Source organism: Coregonus clupeaformis, unplaced genomic scaffold (genome assembly GCF_020615455.1).
Source record: "Coregonus clupeaformis isolate EN_2021a unplaced genomic scaffold, ASM2061545v1 scaf1147, whole genome shotgun sequence".
Taxonomy (NCBI): domain Eukaryota; kingdom Metazoa; phylum Chordata; class Actinopteri; order Salmoniformes; family Salmonidae; genus Coregonus; species Coregonus clupeaformis.
In genome coordinates this window covers 123,109-138,442 of record NW_025534601.1, presented here as the reverse complement: position 1 = coordinate 138,442, position 15,334 = coordinate 123,109, and the positions used below count along the sequence as shown (strand labels likewise).

Here is a 15,334-nt window from a genome sequence, read left to right as displayed (position 1 = left end):
AGAAGAGGTTATTGTTGAAGAGTTTTTGAGAGAAGTCCAAACCAAAAGTGAAGTTGGGAAAGCGCTAGTTCCCTTTTTAATTAAAGGTCCAGTACTATATAATAATATAATACATTGGAGGAAGTGACACGGTGACACGGTGACACACAGAGATACAGAGAAATGGATTGTATTAACAAAGTGAGTAATAGCATGAAGGTCTGTATGTTACGATACCATTACTAGGCTACATGTATGTGTCCACTTTATAAAGATGACAGGTCCGTTAAAAGACTCATGGCTTTGACAGCAATAATGCATCAAAGCATTTAAACATGCGCACGCACACGCATGCACGAACACACATACACACACACACACACACACACACACACACACACACACACACTCTTAAATGAGGAACTATGATTGAACTAACAGATTCAATTCCTCATTAGATACATGTGTGATGACAGTGAGGAAAACAACTGCAAGCCGCCACGACACAAAGTTTCCTGGGAACCAAGATGCATAGCTTGAATTGTATAGTTTACGTACATGAAGGTACAGAAAGACGATCATTATTCTCATGATTGGTGGAGACAAGAGTGTTTTTTTTTTTGTTGGGACAGTTGCATCACATTGCTGGCCTCAGGCCTGTTGTTACACTGGTTGTTTTTGGACCCCCAGATTATCTTTAAAAAAACTCTATTTTGTATAGATCTGCTTTAAACAAGAGGTTAGTATAATCAGTAACAGATATCCTATTGCTGTCAATGTGTGAATATTCTTGTGTAGATCTGCAGATAAACACTGTCTCTCTCTTGCACAACAGCTCTTAAAGCGTCTTCACAGTCTATCTCAGTCCCCAATGGCACCATTTTCCCTGTACTGATGTAGGATCTTAATTTGATCGTGTTGCAGGAGAACTTTCCTGCAATGCAGGACATTTTAAACTTGTAGTGTATTTGAGGTTTAAAAAGGCTTCTGAATTTTGTAATTTCCACTTTAAAATGTCAGACTTGATTTTCCCTTACAAAAAAATGTATCGACCCATATAAAAATGTCCAATAATTATATAATCCACATAATAATTCACATTTCCTGTTGCTGCAGCATTCTTTTCCTGTTGTAGCAAACTCTGGTCGAAAGTAGTGCACTATATAGGGAATAGGGTGCCATTTTGGACGAATCATTTGTCTCAGCTAAACTAATCTGAAATTATGGAAAAATACAGCATGAGGTCAGTTAGGAAAAAAACCCAAAAGGCCTGTATCAGGGTTTTATCATTTATTTAAGAATAGAAGGGAACTCCCAGAAATCACGCACACACAAGCACACTTACACACACATACAGTGGGGAGAACAAGTATTTGATACACTGCCGATTTTGCAGGTTTTCCTACTTACAAAGCATGTAGAGGTCTGTAATTTTTTATCATAGGTACACTTCAACTGTGAGAGACGGATTCTAAAACAAAAATCCAGAAAATCACATTGTATGATTTTTAAGTAATTAATTTGCATTTTATTGCATGACATAAGTATTTGATACATCAGAAAAGCAGAACATAATATTTGGTACAGAAACCTTTGTTTGCAATTACAGAGATCATACGTTTCCTGTAGGTCTTGACCAGGTTTGCACACACTGCAGCAGGGATTTTGGCCCACTCCTCCATACAGACCTTCTCCAGATCCTTCAGGTTTCGGGGCTGTCGCTGGGCAATACGGACTTTCAGCTCCCCTCCAAAGATTTTCTATTGGGTTCAGGTCTGGAGACTGGCTAGGCCACTCCAGGACCTTGAGATGCTTCTTACGGAGCCACTCCTTAGTTGCCCTGGCTGTGTGTTTCGGGTCGTTGTCATGCTGGAAGACCCAGCCACGACCCATCTTCAATGCTCTTACTGAGGGAAGGAGGTTGTTGGCCAAGATCTCGCGATACATGGCGCCATCCATCCTCCCCTCAATACGGTGCAGTCGTCCTGTCCCCTTTGCAGAAAAGCCTCCCCAAAGAATGATGTTTCCACCTCCATGCTTCATGGTTGGGATGGTGTTCTTGGGGTTGTACTCATCCTTCTTCTTCCTCCAAACACGGCGAGTGGAGTTTAGACCAAAAAGCTCTATTTTTGTCTCATCAGACCCCATGACCTTCTCCCATTCCTCCTCTGGATCATCCAGATGGTCATTGGCAAACTTCAGACGGGCCTGGACATGCGCTGGCTTGAGCAGGGGGACCTTGCGTGCGCTGCAGGATTTTAATCCATGACGGCGTAGTGTGTTACTAATGGTTTTATTTGAGACTGTGGTCCCAGCTCTCTTCAGGTCATTGACCAGGTCCTGCCATGTAGTTCTGGGCTGATCCCTCACCTTCCTCATGATCATTGATGCCCCACGAGGTGAGATCTTGCATGGAGCCCCAGACCGAGGGTGATTGACCGTCATCATGAACTTCTTCCATTTTCTAATAATTGCGCCAACAGTTGTTGCCTTCTCACCAAGCTGCTTGCCTATTGTCCTGTAGCCCATCCCACCCTTGTGCAGGTCTACAATTGTATCCCTGATGTCCTTACACAGCTCTCTGGTCTTGGCCATTGTGGAGAGGTTGGAGTCTGTTTGATTGAGTGTGTGGACAGGTGTCTTTTATACAGGTAACAAGTTCAAACAGGTGCAGTTAATACAGGTAATGAGTGGAGAACAGGAGGGCTTCTTAAAGAAAAACGAACAGGTCTGTGAGAGCCGGAATTCTTACTGGTTGGTAGGTGATCAAATACTTATGTCATGCAATAAAATGCAAATTAATTACTTAAAAATCATACAATGTGATTTTCTGGATTTTTGTTTTAGATTCCGTCTCTCACAGTTGAAGTGTACCTATGATAAAAATTACAGACCTCTACATGCTTGGTAAGTAGGAAAACCTGCAAGATCGGCAGTGTATCAAATACTTGTTCTCCCCACTGTACACACAAGCACAGATGTGAACTCTCCCTCTCTCTCTCTCTCTCTCTCTCTCTCTCTCTCTCTCTCTCTCTCTCTCTCTCTCTCTCTCATGACTCAAAGACACAAGGGTTGCAGGAGCCATGCCAACCAGACTCACCAACCACCAAACAAACACAACACAGCTCATCTCCAGCCGGCCCCACAGAAACAAACATGGCTACCTGAAGGGTGGAGGGAAACAAACATGGCTACCTGAAGGGTGGAGGGAAGACGGTGATGTGTTGTTGTTTGGGTATCAGTCCTAAAACTATTCTGTTAGAATGTACTGTAAACGGTATCTCTTCCTTTATTTATTTGACTATATGGACAGTGAATAGTATTGTGTTGGCTGATGCATTATTATAAAAATGTTTGCTCTGTCTCCATCTGCTGGCATCGACTAGTGGACTCGCTAATAAATCCCTCGAGCAATATTGGGCAGACCTACAGCAAGAGAGAAAGGAACCAAAATACAGGCCCGTCCTGATATCATCACCGAATGTTTTTTTTTTTTTTATAACGTAATGTTTACTGCTATTTGGTCGTACTGGGACAATTAACGATAGTGTTTGTGATCTGTCGTCAATAATGGCCTAGGAATATATCATTACACGGTCATCACAGTATTATCAGCTTGATGCTGCGGCAGAGAGCGACCACATTCCCCCGCACGAGCCATTGATTGCTGTCCCGCGGAAGGAATTATCCAGGCAGCTGGCACGAGAGAGGAACCGGAGGAATCTCTTCTTATACCGCGTGCAGCTGGGAACATCATGTCTGCTATGAGGACATTGACGGCTGCGGGGCTATCTTTGTCTTTTTGCGCCTTGGGACTCATAGCAGTCGCAATATGTACTGACAATTGGTACGAGACGGATGCGAGGAGGCACAAGGAACGTTGTAAGAATTATTCCAACAAAAGAAACGACCCTGGATTCATCTATATCTCCAACCAGAACCTCCCACTCCGTATGCTACCGAAGGAGAATAACGTGGAGAGGAAGGGGTCGAGTGGGGGAGTCCTCCTGCGGGCTAAGCGGCACTTTTTGCCCCCTGCCCCGGCCATGGAGTCCCTCTGCAGTCGGCAGTACAACTCCACAATCTCCGGGCTGTGGAGGAAATGTCATCGAGAGGGATTCGACCTGGAGACGGAGGATCTCATCTTTAAAGGTTTCATCATTTGATCACGTCATATCATACACACTATACTGTTTATATATATATAATGTCAGTGGCGCAATTGTCTGTTTACAAGGCGTTTTTTATTCTCACTGATGTGGTGAACAGAGCGAATCATCATCGGAATTTGAGCGCTGCATGAGGCGCTATCCGAGGTGCTGAATGCTGATCTAGCGGTTAGCGGTCCGCCCACATTCAAGGCCTACGCAGCAGCAACAACAACAACAACACGGCTTTTCATCCATCATTTGATAATGTGACACCAATGTTGATGTTTGATTTATTTGTGTCATCTCAACGTTGTGTCAGTGTGTTCATGGGGTCGCATTGTACTAGAATTGGCACCACTTGTCTTTTTTTGGTGTTTTTGGAGATAAACCTATAGGCTACAGAGCCGCAGCTAAGACGGGAGGCCAATGTAAAAACACTGAATATAAACACTGAATGTGAATATATGTGGTGAAACTATGGTTCATGCTGCTAGCCATTTTATTTTTTTTATCAGGTAGGCTACACATGCAATAATATTTGTAATTTCAATATGGCCTCTCCATGTGAAACTATGTTTGTTTTTGTTCCTTCTCTGTAGGTTTGGTTCAGCGCTGCACACCAATAAAATACTACTACTCCTCTTTAGCCCTCCCCAGAAATCTGAACATCAATATAACCAAGACTATTCGTCAGGATGAGTGGCATGCGCTCCGTAAGTTACCGCGGTAACCCTTTCAATCTCCATCTGGTGAATTAGAAAGGTCTACAATGGCAGCTATGGTTGGAAATATGGAGGGGTTAGGGATGGGTGGGAACCCCCATAACAAATCTGGGTCACACTTTATTTAGATAGTCCGGATTGTCATACTATCAAAAAAAAAAAACGATCTGTTGATAAACAACTGCTTGCTAAGGTTATGGTTAGGGTTCGGTTTGGAATAAGGGTTAGGGTTAGGGTTAGCAGACAGTTATTTGAAATGTTACTGATAGTCTGTAGAGCATCTACAGATGGACTATCCAAATAAAGTGTTACCCAAATCAGCCCCTCCCCCGTCCATTAGAATTGAAATAGCAATGTGGGCCCTCCCACAATTGTCAAAGATATTGACATCAATTACTCCCAAGACACATTGAGCACCCTCAACAGTCAAGGTGTAATTCCAAACCTTCCGTCTAACTAACTTGGCACCACCACAGCAAAATAAATGATTTTTATATCATGTTGACATATTAATTTCTTCATCCAATTCCTCTCTCCCTGTGTAGACCTGCAGAGAATGACAGCCAGTTTCATCGGCATGGCTGTGTCCATCATCCTGTTTGGCTGGGTGATTGGAGCTCTGGGTTGTTGTAAGCAGCATGACCTGATGCAGTACGTAGCTGGACTCCTGTTTCTCATGGGAGGTGAGTTCTGAGAGAGCTGTTTCACTCAAACGCGCGCACAGAATGCTGTGCATAGCTGGACTGCTCTTCCTCCTGGGAGGTGAATGAGAAATGCTGTACACAGAATACATAGCATCATCCTACTGGGGAGACATATTCTGAATTCTAAATCTACCTCTAGTCTAGCCCCTATACTCACATAGTGAAATGTGTTGTTTTACAGGGTCAGCCAAAGTAGTACAGCACCCCTGAAGCAAATTAGGGTTATCAAATAAAATCAAACAATATTTGCCACATGCGCCGAATACAACAGTGAAATGCTTACTTACCTTAACCAACAATGCAGGTTTAAGAAAAATAAGTGTTAAGTAAAGTTAAGTGCCTTGCTCAAGGGCACATCGACAGATTTTTCACCTTGTCTGCTCAGGTACAGTGGGGAAAAAACGTATTTAGTCAGCCACCAATTGTGCATGTTCTCCCACTTAAGAAGATGAGAGAGGCCTGTAATTTTCATCATAGGTACACGTCAACTATGACAGACAAAATTGAGAATTTTTTTTCCAGAAAATCACATTGTAGGATTTTTTATGAATTTATTTGCAAATTATGGTGGAAAATAAGTATTTGGTCACATACAAACAAGCAAGATTTCTGGCTCTCACAGACCTGTAACTTCTTCTTTAAGAGGCTCCTCTGTCCTCCACTCGTTACCTGTATTAATGGCACCTGTTTGAACTTGTTATCAGTATAAAAGACACCTGTCCACAACCTCAAACAGTCACACTCCAAACTCCACAATGGCCAAGACCAAAGAGCTGTCAAAGGACACCAGAAACAAAATTGTAGACCTGCACCAGGCTGGGAAGACTGAATCTGCAATAGGTAAGCAGCTTGGTTTGAAGAAATCAACTGTGGGAGCAATTATTAGGAAATGGAAGACATACAAGACCACTGATAATCTCCTTCGATCTGGGGCTCCACGCAAGATCTCACCCCATGGGGTCAAAATGATCACAAGAACGGTGAGCAAAAATCCCAGAACCACACGGGGGGGACCTAGTGAATGACCTGCAGAGAGCTGGGACCAAAGTAACAAAGCCTACCATCAGTAACACACTACGCCGCCAGGGACTCAAATCCTGCAGTGCCAGACGTGTCCCCCTGCTTAAGCCAGTACATGTCCAGGCCCGTCTGAAGTTTGCTAGAGTGCATTTGGATGATCCAGAAGAGGATTGGGAGAATGTCATATGGTCAGATGAAACCAAAATATAACTTTTTGGTAAAAACTCAACTCGTCGTGTTTGGAGGACAAAGAATGCTGAGTTGCATCCAAAGAACACCATACCTACTGTGAAGCATGGCGGTGGAAACATCATGCTTTGGGGCTGTTTTCCTGCAAAGGGACCAGGACGACTGATCCGTGTAAAGGAAAGAATGAATGGGGCCATGTATCGTGAGATTTTGAGTGAAAACCTCCTTCCATCAGCAAGGGCATTGAAGATGAAACGTGGCTGGGTCTTTCAGCATGACAATGATCCCAAACACACCGCCCGGGCAACGAAGGAGTGGCTTCGTAAGAAGCATTTCAAGGTCCTGGAGTTGCCTAGCCAGTCTCCAGATCTCAACCCCATAGAAAATCTTTGGAGGGAGTTGAAAGTCCGTGTTGCCCAGCGACAGCCCCAAAACATTACATTTACATTTACATTTACGTCATTTAGCAGACGCTCTTATCCAGAGCGACTTACAAATTGGTGCATTCACCCTATAGCCAGTGGGATAACCACTTTACATATTATTATTATTATTTTTTATTTTTTTGGGGGGGTAGAAGGATTACTTTATCCTATCCCAGGTATTCCTTAAAGAGGTGGGGTTTCAAATGTCTCCGGAAGGTGGTGAGTGACTCCGCTGTCCTGGCGTCGTGAGGGAGCTTGTTCCACCATTGGGGTGCCAGAGCAGCGAACAGTTTTGACTGGGCTGAGCGGGAACTATGCTACCGCAGAGGAAGGGGAGCCAGCAGGCCAGAGGTGGATGAACGCAATGCCCTCGTTTGGGTGTAGGGACTGATCAGAGCCTGAAGGTACGGAGGTGCCGTTCCCCTCACAGCTCCATAGGCAAGCACCATGGTCTTGTAACAGATGCGAGCTTCAACTGGAAGCTAGTGGAGTGTGCGGAGGAGCGGGGTGACGTGAGAGAACTTGGGAAGGTTGAACACCAGACGGGCTGCGGCATTCTGGATGAGTTGTAGGGGTTTAATGGCACAGGCAGGGAGCCCAGCCAACAGCGAGTTGCAGTAATCCAGACGGGAGATGACAAGTGCCTGGATTAGGACCTGTGCCGCTTCCTGTGTAAGGCAGGGTCGTACTCTCCGAATGTTGTAGAGCATGAACCTACAGGATCGGGTCACCGCCTTGATGTTAGCGGAGAACGACAGGGTGTTGTCCAGGGTCACGCCAAGGCTCTTCGCACTCTGGGAGGAGGACACAACGGAGTTGTCAACCGTGATGGCGAGATCATGGAACGGGCAGTCCTTCCCCGGGAGGAAGAGCAGCTCCGTCTTGCCAAGGTTCAGCTTGAGGTGGTGATCCGTCATCCATACTGATATGTCTGCAAGACATGCAGAGATGCGATTCGCCACCTGGTTATCAGAAGGGGGAAAGGAGAAGATTAGTTGTGTATCGTCAGCGTAGCAATGATAGGAGAGGCCATGTGAGGATATGACAGAGCCAAGTGACTTGGTGTATAGCGAGAATAGGAGAGGGCCTAGAACTGAGCCCTGGGGGACACCAGTGGTGAGAGCACGTGGTGCGGAGACAGCTTCTCGCCACGCCACTTGGTAGGAGCGACCGGTCAGGTAGGACGCAATCCAAGAGTGAGCCGCGCCGGAGATGCCCAGCTCGGAGAGGGTGGAGAGGAGGATCTGATGGTTCACAGTATCAAAAGCAGCAGACAGGTCTAGAAGGACAAGAGCAGAGGAGAGAGAGTTAGCTTTAGCAGTGCGGAGAGCCTCCGTGACACAGAGAAGAGCAGTCTCAGTTGAATGACCAGTCCTGAAACCTGACTGGTTTGGATCAAGAAGGTCATTCTGAGAGAGATAGCAAGAGAGTTGGCTAAAGACGGCACGCTCAATAGTTTTGGAAAGAAAAGAAAGAAGGGATACTGGTCTGTAGTTGTTGACATCAGAGGGATCGAGTGTTGTTTTTTTGAGAAGGGGTGCAACTCTCGCTCTCTTGAAGACGGAAGGGACATAGCCAGCGGTCAAGGATGAGTTGATCAGCGAGGTGAGGTAGGGGAGAAGGTCACCGGAGATGGTCTGGAGAAGAGAGGAGGGGATAGGGTCAAGCGGGCAGGTTGTTGGGCGGCCTGCAGTCACAAGTCGCAAGATTTTATCTGGAGAGAGAGGGGAGAAAGAAGTCAAAGCATAGGGTAGGGCAGTGTGAGCAGGACCAGCAGTGTCATTTGACTTAACAAACGAGGATCGGATGTCGTCAACCTTCTTTTCAAAGTGGTTGACGAAGTCATCCACAGAGAGGGAGGAGGGGGGGGGGGGAAGGAGGATTCAGCAGGGAGGAGAATGTGGCAAAGAGCTTCCTAGGGTTAGAGGCAGATGCTTGGAATTTAGAGTGGTAGAATGTGGCCTTAGCAGCAGAAACAGATGATGAAAATGTAGAGAGGAGGGAGTGAAAAGATGCCAGGTCCGCAGGGAGTCTAGTTTTCTTCCATTTCCGCTCAGCTGCCCGGAGCTCTGTTCTGTGAGCTTGCAATGAGTCATCAAGCCACGGAGCTGGAGGGGAGGACCGAGCCGGCCGGGAGGATAGGGGACATAGAGAGTCAAAGGATGCAGAAAGGGAGGAGAGGAGGGTTGAGGAGGCAGAATCAGGAGATTGGAGGGAGAAGGATTGAGCAGAGGATGGAAGAGGAGAGAGTCACTGCTCTAGAGGAGATCTGCATGGAGGAATGGGCCAAAATACCAGCAACAGTGTGTGAAAACCTTGTGAAGACTTACAGAAAACGTTTGACCTGTGTCATTGCCAACAAAGGGTATATAACAAAATATTGAGAAACTTTTGTTATTGACCAAATACTTATTTTCCACCATAATTTGCAAATAAATTCATTAAAAATCCTACAATGTGATTTTCTGGATTTTTTTTCCTCATTTTGTCTGTCATAGTTGACGTGTACCTATGATGAAAATTATAGGCCTCTCTCATCTTTTTAAGTGGGAGAACTTGCACAATTGGTGGCTGACTAAATACTTTTTTCCCCCACTGTATTTGAACCAGTAGCATTTTGGTTACTGGCCCAATGCTCTAGCCGCTAGGATAGGCTAGGCTACCTGCCCTGCCCTCTGATTGGCTGGGTGGGAATTCAGAAATCATTCTAATACCATCGACAAATGCATGAAACGGTCTTGTATAAACTGCCCATGTATAGAGGATGGCCAGGAAGTCAAATGTGTGTTGGGGGAAAACACTCCCTATTTCATGGAATATTAACTTATCTCCTCTCTCCCCTTCTCTACCGCTCTCTCTCTCTCTCCTCTCTCCCTCTCTCTCCTGCTCTCTCTCTCTCTCTCTCTCTCTCTCTCTCTTGCTTCCCCCCATCAGGAACATGCTGTATCATCTCTCTGTGTACATGTGTATCAGGGATCAACTTTGAACTGTCCCGTTATCCTCGCTACATGTATGGGATCCCAGAAGACATCAGTCATGGTTATGGTTGGTCCATGTTCTGCGCATGGGGTGGCCTAGGTCTCACCCTATTGGCCGGCTTCCTGTGCACCCTGGCTCCTTCCCTCTACCCACCCGTCCCTCACACTATGGTAGAGAGGCCGCAACGCAAGCCCCGACATGAGAACGGCTGTGTGTGACACCATAGAAATAAAGTACTATTTGAGTTGAACACAGGAGTGTGTGGTGTGTGTGTGATCAGTGTCTGCCAGACTTTCCAGTGACAGGACTCTCATCCCACCTAAGTCTTGTTTCTTCTCCGGAAAGAGATGCTTTTCTGTTCTGACTGGACGGGGGACGTTACCCAGGGACTAAGATCTGTCAGAAACACAGCACTGACTGCACAAAGAAAGAAACAGACGGAAAGACATTGGCTCTGGCTCTTCAGCTTGAGGGGAATATGTTGGGGTCAGATGGTGACTGTTTACTGAAGAGGAATTCACTTCTTCTTTTCTTCGGTCCTCCTCTTCCTCAACCCCCAAAATGTCAACAGTTACAGAATGATCTTTTTGTCCAATAATGAATTGTTCAGTGTTATTGCTTGCTATTAAAAGAGGAGAGAAGTTACTCTCCTAAATATCTTCCTGTACCTTTGACCTTTGATGCTGGTTCTAAAAAACAAAAGGAACACAGAAGAACAATGATAGCACCAACTTTAAGGGATGAATTCTAACTTCCACTTAAGTGTATCTTTCACTTACTCTACCATTGACATCAATGCATGGCCAAGTGAAAGTGCAAGTTAGGATATACCCCTAAGCTAAGTTGTAATAAATTAAAATAATATGGATGTGTATTCTCACATTTTCAAAGAGCAATCGTGTGGTAGTTTTTACTGTATGTACCGATTGAAAACAAAATAATATGTAAATGTCGATTTAGAAAATGTATGTATGCAGGTTTGCTTTTGTGTGTATTAAAAAAAACAAAAAAAACATGAGCATTAAGATACACGATTGTATTTGATGGGAAATGTTTTGATGTTCTTGAAGTTTTACTGATCATGATAGCGCCATCAAGATATTTTGGAAAATAAAATGATGATACAAACCTTTTGCTCTTGTGGTTATTAATGTATACTACTATTATTAATGTATACTACTATTATTAATGTATACTACTAATATTAATGTATACTACTAATATTAATGTATACTACTATTATTAATGTATACTACTATTATTAATGTATACTACTAAAATTAATGTATACTACTATTATTAATGTATACTACTAATATTAATGTATACTACTATTATTAATGTATACTACTATTATTAATGTATACTACTAAAATTAATGTATACTACTATTATTAATGTATACTACTAATATTAACGTATACTACTAATATTAACGTATACTACTATTATTAACGTATACTACTATTATAAAATATTTTTTATTTTTTTTATTTAACCTTTATTTAACCAGGTAAACCAGTTGAGAACAAGTTCTCATTTACAACTGCGACCTGGCCAAGATAAAGCAAAGCAGTGCGATAAAAACAACAACACAGAGTTACATATGGGGTAAAACAAAACAAAGTCAAAAATACAACAGAAATACATATATATACAGTGTGTGCAAATGTAGCAAGTTGTGGAGGTAAGGCAATAAATAGGCTATAGTGCAAAATAATTACAATTAGTATTAACACTGGAATGATAGATGTGCAAGAGATGATGTGCAAATAGAGATACTGGGGTACAAATGAGCAAAATAAATAACAATATAGGGATGAGGTAGTTGGGCGGGCTAATTTCAGATGGGCTGTGTACAGGTGCAGTGATCGGTAAGGTGCTCTGACAACTGATGCTTAAAGTTAGTGAGGGAGATAAGTGTCTCCAGCTTCAGAGATTTTTGCATTTCGTTCCAGTCATTGGCAGCAGAGAACTGGAAGGAATTGCGGCCAAAGGAGGTGTTGGCTTTGGGGATGACCAGTGAGATATACCTGCTGGAGCGCAGACTACGGGTGGGTGTTGCTATGGTGACCAATGAGCTAAGATAAGGCGGGATTTGCCTAGCAGTGATTTATAGATGGCCTGGAGCCAGTGGGTTTGGCGACGAATATGTAGTGAGGACCAGCCAACAAGAGCGTACAGGTCACAGTGGTGGGTATTATATGGGGCTTTGGAGACAAAACGGATGGCACTGTGATAGACTACATCCAATTTGCTGAGTAGAGTGTTGGAGGCTATTTTGTAAATGACATCGCCGAAGTCAAGGATCGGTAGGATAGTCAGTTTTACGAGGGCATGTTTGGCAGCATGAGTGAAGGAGGCTTTGTTGCGAAATAGGAAACCGATTCTAGATTTAACTTTGGATTGGAGATTCTTAATGTGAGTCTGGAAGGAGAGTTTACAGTCTAACCAGACACCTAGATATTTGTAGTTGTCCACATACTCTAGGTCAGACCCGTCGAGAGTAGTGATTCTAGTCGGGTGGGCGGGTGCAAGCAGCGTTCGGTTGAAGAGCATGCATTTAGTTTTACTAGTGTTTAAGAGCAGTTGGAGGCTACTGAAGGAGTGTTGTATGGCATTGAAGCTCGTTTGGAGGTTTGTTAACACAGTGTCCAATGAAGGGCCAGATGTATACAAAATGGTGTCGTCTGCGTAGAGGTGGATCTGAGAGTCACCAGCAGCAAGAGCGACGTCATTGATATACACAGAGAAAAGAGTCGGCCCAAGAATTGAACCCTGTGGCACCCCCATAGAGACTGCCATAGGTCCAGACAACAGGCCCTCCGATTTGACACATTGAACTCTATCTGAGAAGTAGTTGGTGAACCAGGCGAGGCAGTCATTTGAGGAACCAAGGCTATTTAGTTTGTCAATAAGAATGCGGTGATTGACAGAGTCAAAAGCCTTGGCCAGGTCAATGAAAACGGCTGCACAGTACTGTCTATTATCGATCGCGGTAATAATATCGTTTAGGACCTTGAGCGTGGCTGAAGTGCACCCATGACCAGCTCGGAAACCGGATTGCATAGCGGAGAAGGTACGGTGGGATTCGAAATGGTCGGTGATCTGTTTGTTGACTTGTTGAGGGTCCATTCAATCCAGTCCCAGACTCTGACCCTCTGTGAGAGGAGACAGCGATACTGGCTGAGGCAGATCTATTTATTATTATTATTTTTTTTTTTTTATTTCACCTTTATTTAGCCAGGTAAACCAGTTGAGAACAAGTTCTCATTTACAACTGCGACCTGGCCTGGTCGTGATGGTCAGAGATAATGTATACATAACACGGACAGAGGAAACAAGACCTCTAGACCCGTTCTGTTGTTAACAACAGCTTTTTTTTTTTTATAACAGCAATTGTTTGCATTGTGGCTCGCAATACAATACTGGAGATTTGTGGCTGACAGGCTGGTATTTCATGTGGCCACTTCTAAAGTCTACCAGTGTTTCATGGCCCTGCGACTCTATAACGCTTCTAAACTTGGCATACATTATTATCATGTCCACTGACAGAGAATATGCACTTTTGTACTCTGATTTATATACAAACAATAGTATAGTATTTCCCTACAATTACTTTGTCCCATTGACAATAGACACATACGTTAAGTTCTACTTAGCTTGAGCTACATGGTAAACTTCCCATTAAATCAGTCAGACATCTGTTCTAAACACAACTACCACCCACCCCTCTCTGTCTGTCTCACTCTACCCCCTCTCTGTCTGTCTCACTCTACCCCCCTCTCTGTCTGTCTCACTCTACCCCCCTCTCTGTCTGTCTCACTCTACCCCCCCCTCTGTCTGTCTCACTCTACCCCCCATCTCTGTCTGTCTCACTCTACCCCCCATCTCTGTCTGTCTCACTCTACCCCCCCATCTCTGTCTGTCTGTCTCACTCTACCCCCATCTCTGTCTGTCTCACTCTATCCCCCCCATCTCTGTCTGTCTCACTCTATCCCCCCCCATCTCTGTCTGTCTCACTCTACCCCCCATCTCTGTCTGTCTCACTCTACCCCCTTCTCTGTCTGTCTCACTCTACCCCCCCATCTCTGTCTGTCTCACTCTACCCCCCCCATCTCTGTCTGTCTCACTCTACCCCCCCTCTCTGTCTGTCTCACTCTACCCCCCTCTCTGTCTGTCTCACTCTATCCCCCCCTCTCTGTCTGTCTCACTCTACCCCCCTCTGTCTGTCTCACTCTACCCCCCCCATCTCTGTCTGTCTCACTCTACCCCCCATCTCTGTCTGTCTCACTCTACCCCCTCTCTGTCTGTCTCACTCTACCCCCTCTCTGTCTGTCTCACTCTACCCCCCCCTCTGTCTGTCTCACTCTACCCCCCTCTCTGTCTGTCTCACTCTACCCCCCCCGTCTGTCTCACTATACCCCCCCCTCTGTCTCTCTCACTCTACCCCCTCTCTGTCTGTCTCACTCTACCCCCCTCTCTGTCTGTCTCACTCCCCCTCTGTCTGTCTCACTCTATCCCCCCCTCTCTGTCTGTCTCACTCTACCCCCCTCTCTGTCTGTCTCACTCTACCCCCCCCTCCCTGTCTGTCTCACTCTACCCCCCTCTGTCTGTCTCACTCTACCCCCCCTCTCTGTCTGTCTCACTCTACCCCCCCCCTCTCTGTCTGTCTCACTCTACCCCCCCCTCTCTGTCTGTCTCACTCTACCCCCCTCTCTGTCTGTCTCACTCTACCCCCTCTCTGTCTGTCTCACTCTACCCCCCTCTCTGTCTGTCTCACTCTACCCCCCCTCTCTGTCTGTCTCACTCCCCCCCCTCTGTCTGTCTCACTCTACCCCCCTCTCTGTCTGTCTCACTCTACCCCCCTCTCTGTCTGTCTCCCTCTACCCCCCCCTCTGTCTGTCTCACTCTACCCCCCTCTCTGTGTCTCTCTCTGTCTGTCTCACTCTACCCCCCTCTCTCTCTCTCTCTCTCTCTCTCTCTCTCGTTACGTGCTCCAGCAAGAAAACCAAAAATTGTCGCTCAAACAGAAAGGGGAAATAACAAAGAGTCACTGACAACAACCAAAACGAAACAGGTGGGGTTGTAGGAGGGGTGCCACTCATGGGGGTGTCCACTGAAAGTTGACTAGCAACAACTATTGGGACCTAAAAGACAATCAC

General features: G+C 45.1%; 1 protein-coding gene across 1 annotated transcript; it reads left to right on the top strand.

The window, feature by feature from the left end:
- The first annotated feature begins 3,222 nt into the window (after nt 1-3,222).
- Nucleotides 3,223-11,286, top strand: LOC121540739 (transmembrane protein 178B-like). Its single transcript, XM_041849801.2, has 4 exons — nt 3,223-4,131; nt 4,730-4,843; nt 5,398-5,535; nt 10,125-11,286. The coding sequence occupies exons 1-4, from the start codon at nt 3,735-3,737 to the stop codon at nt 10,385-10,387; spliced, it is 912 nt and encodes a 303-aa protein (XP_041705735.1). The 5' UTR covers nt 3,223-3,734; the 3' UTR covers nt 10,388-11,286.
- Nucleotides 11,287-15,334: the final 4,048 nt, after the last annotated feature.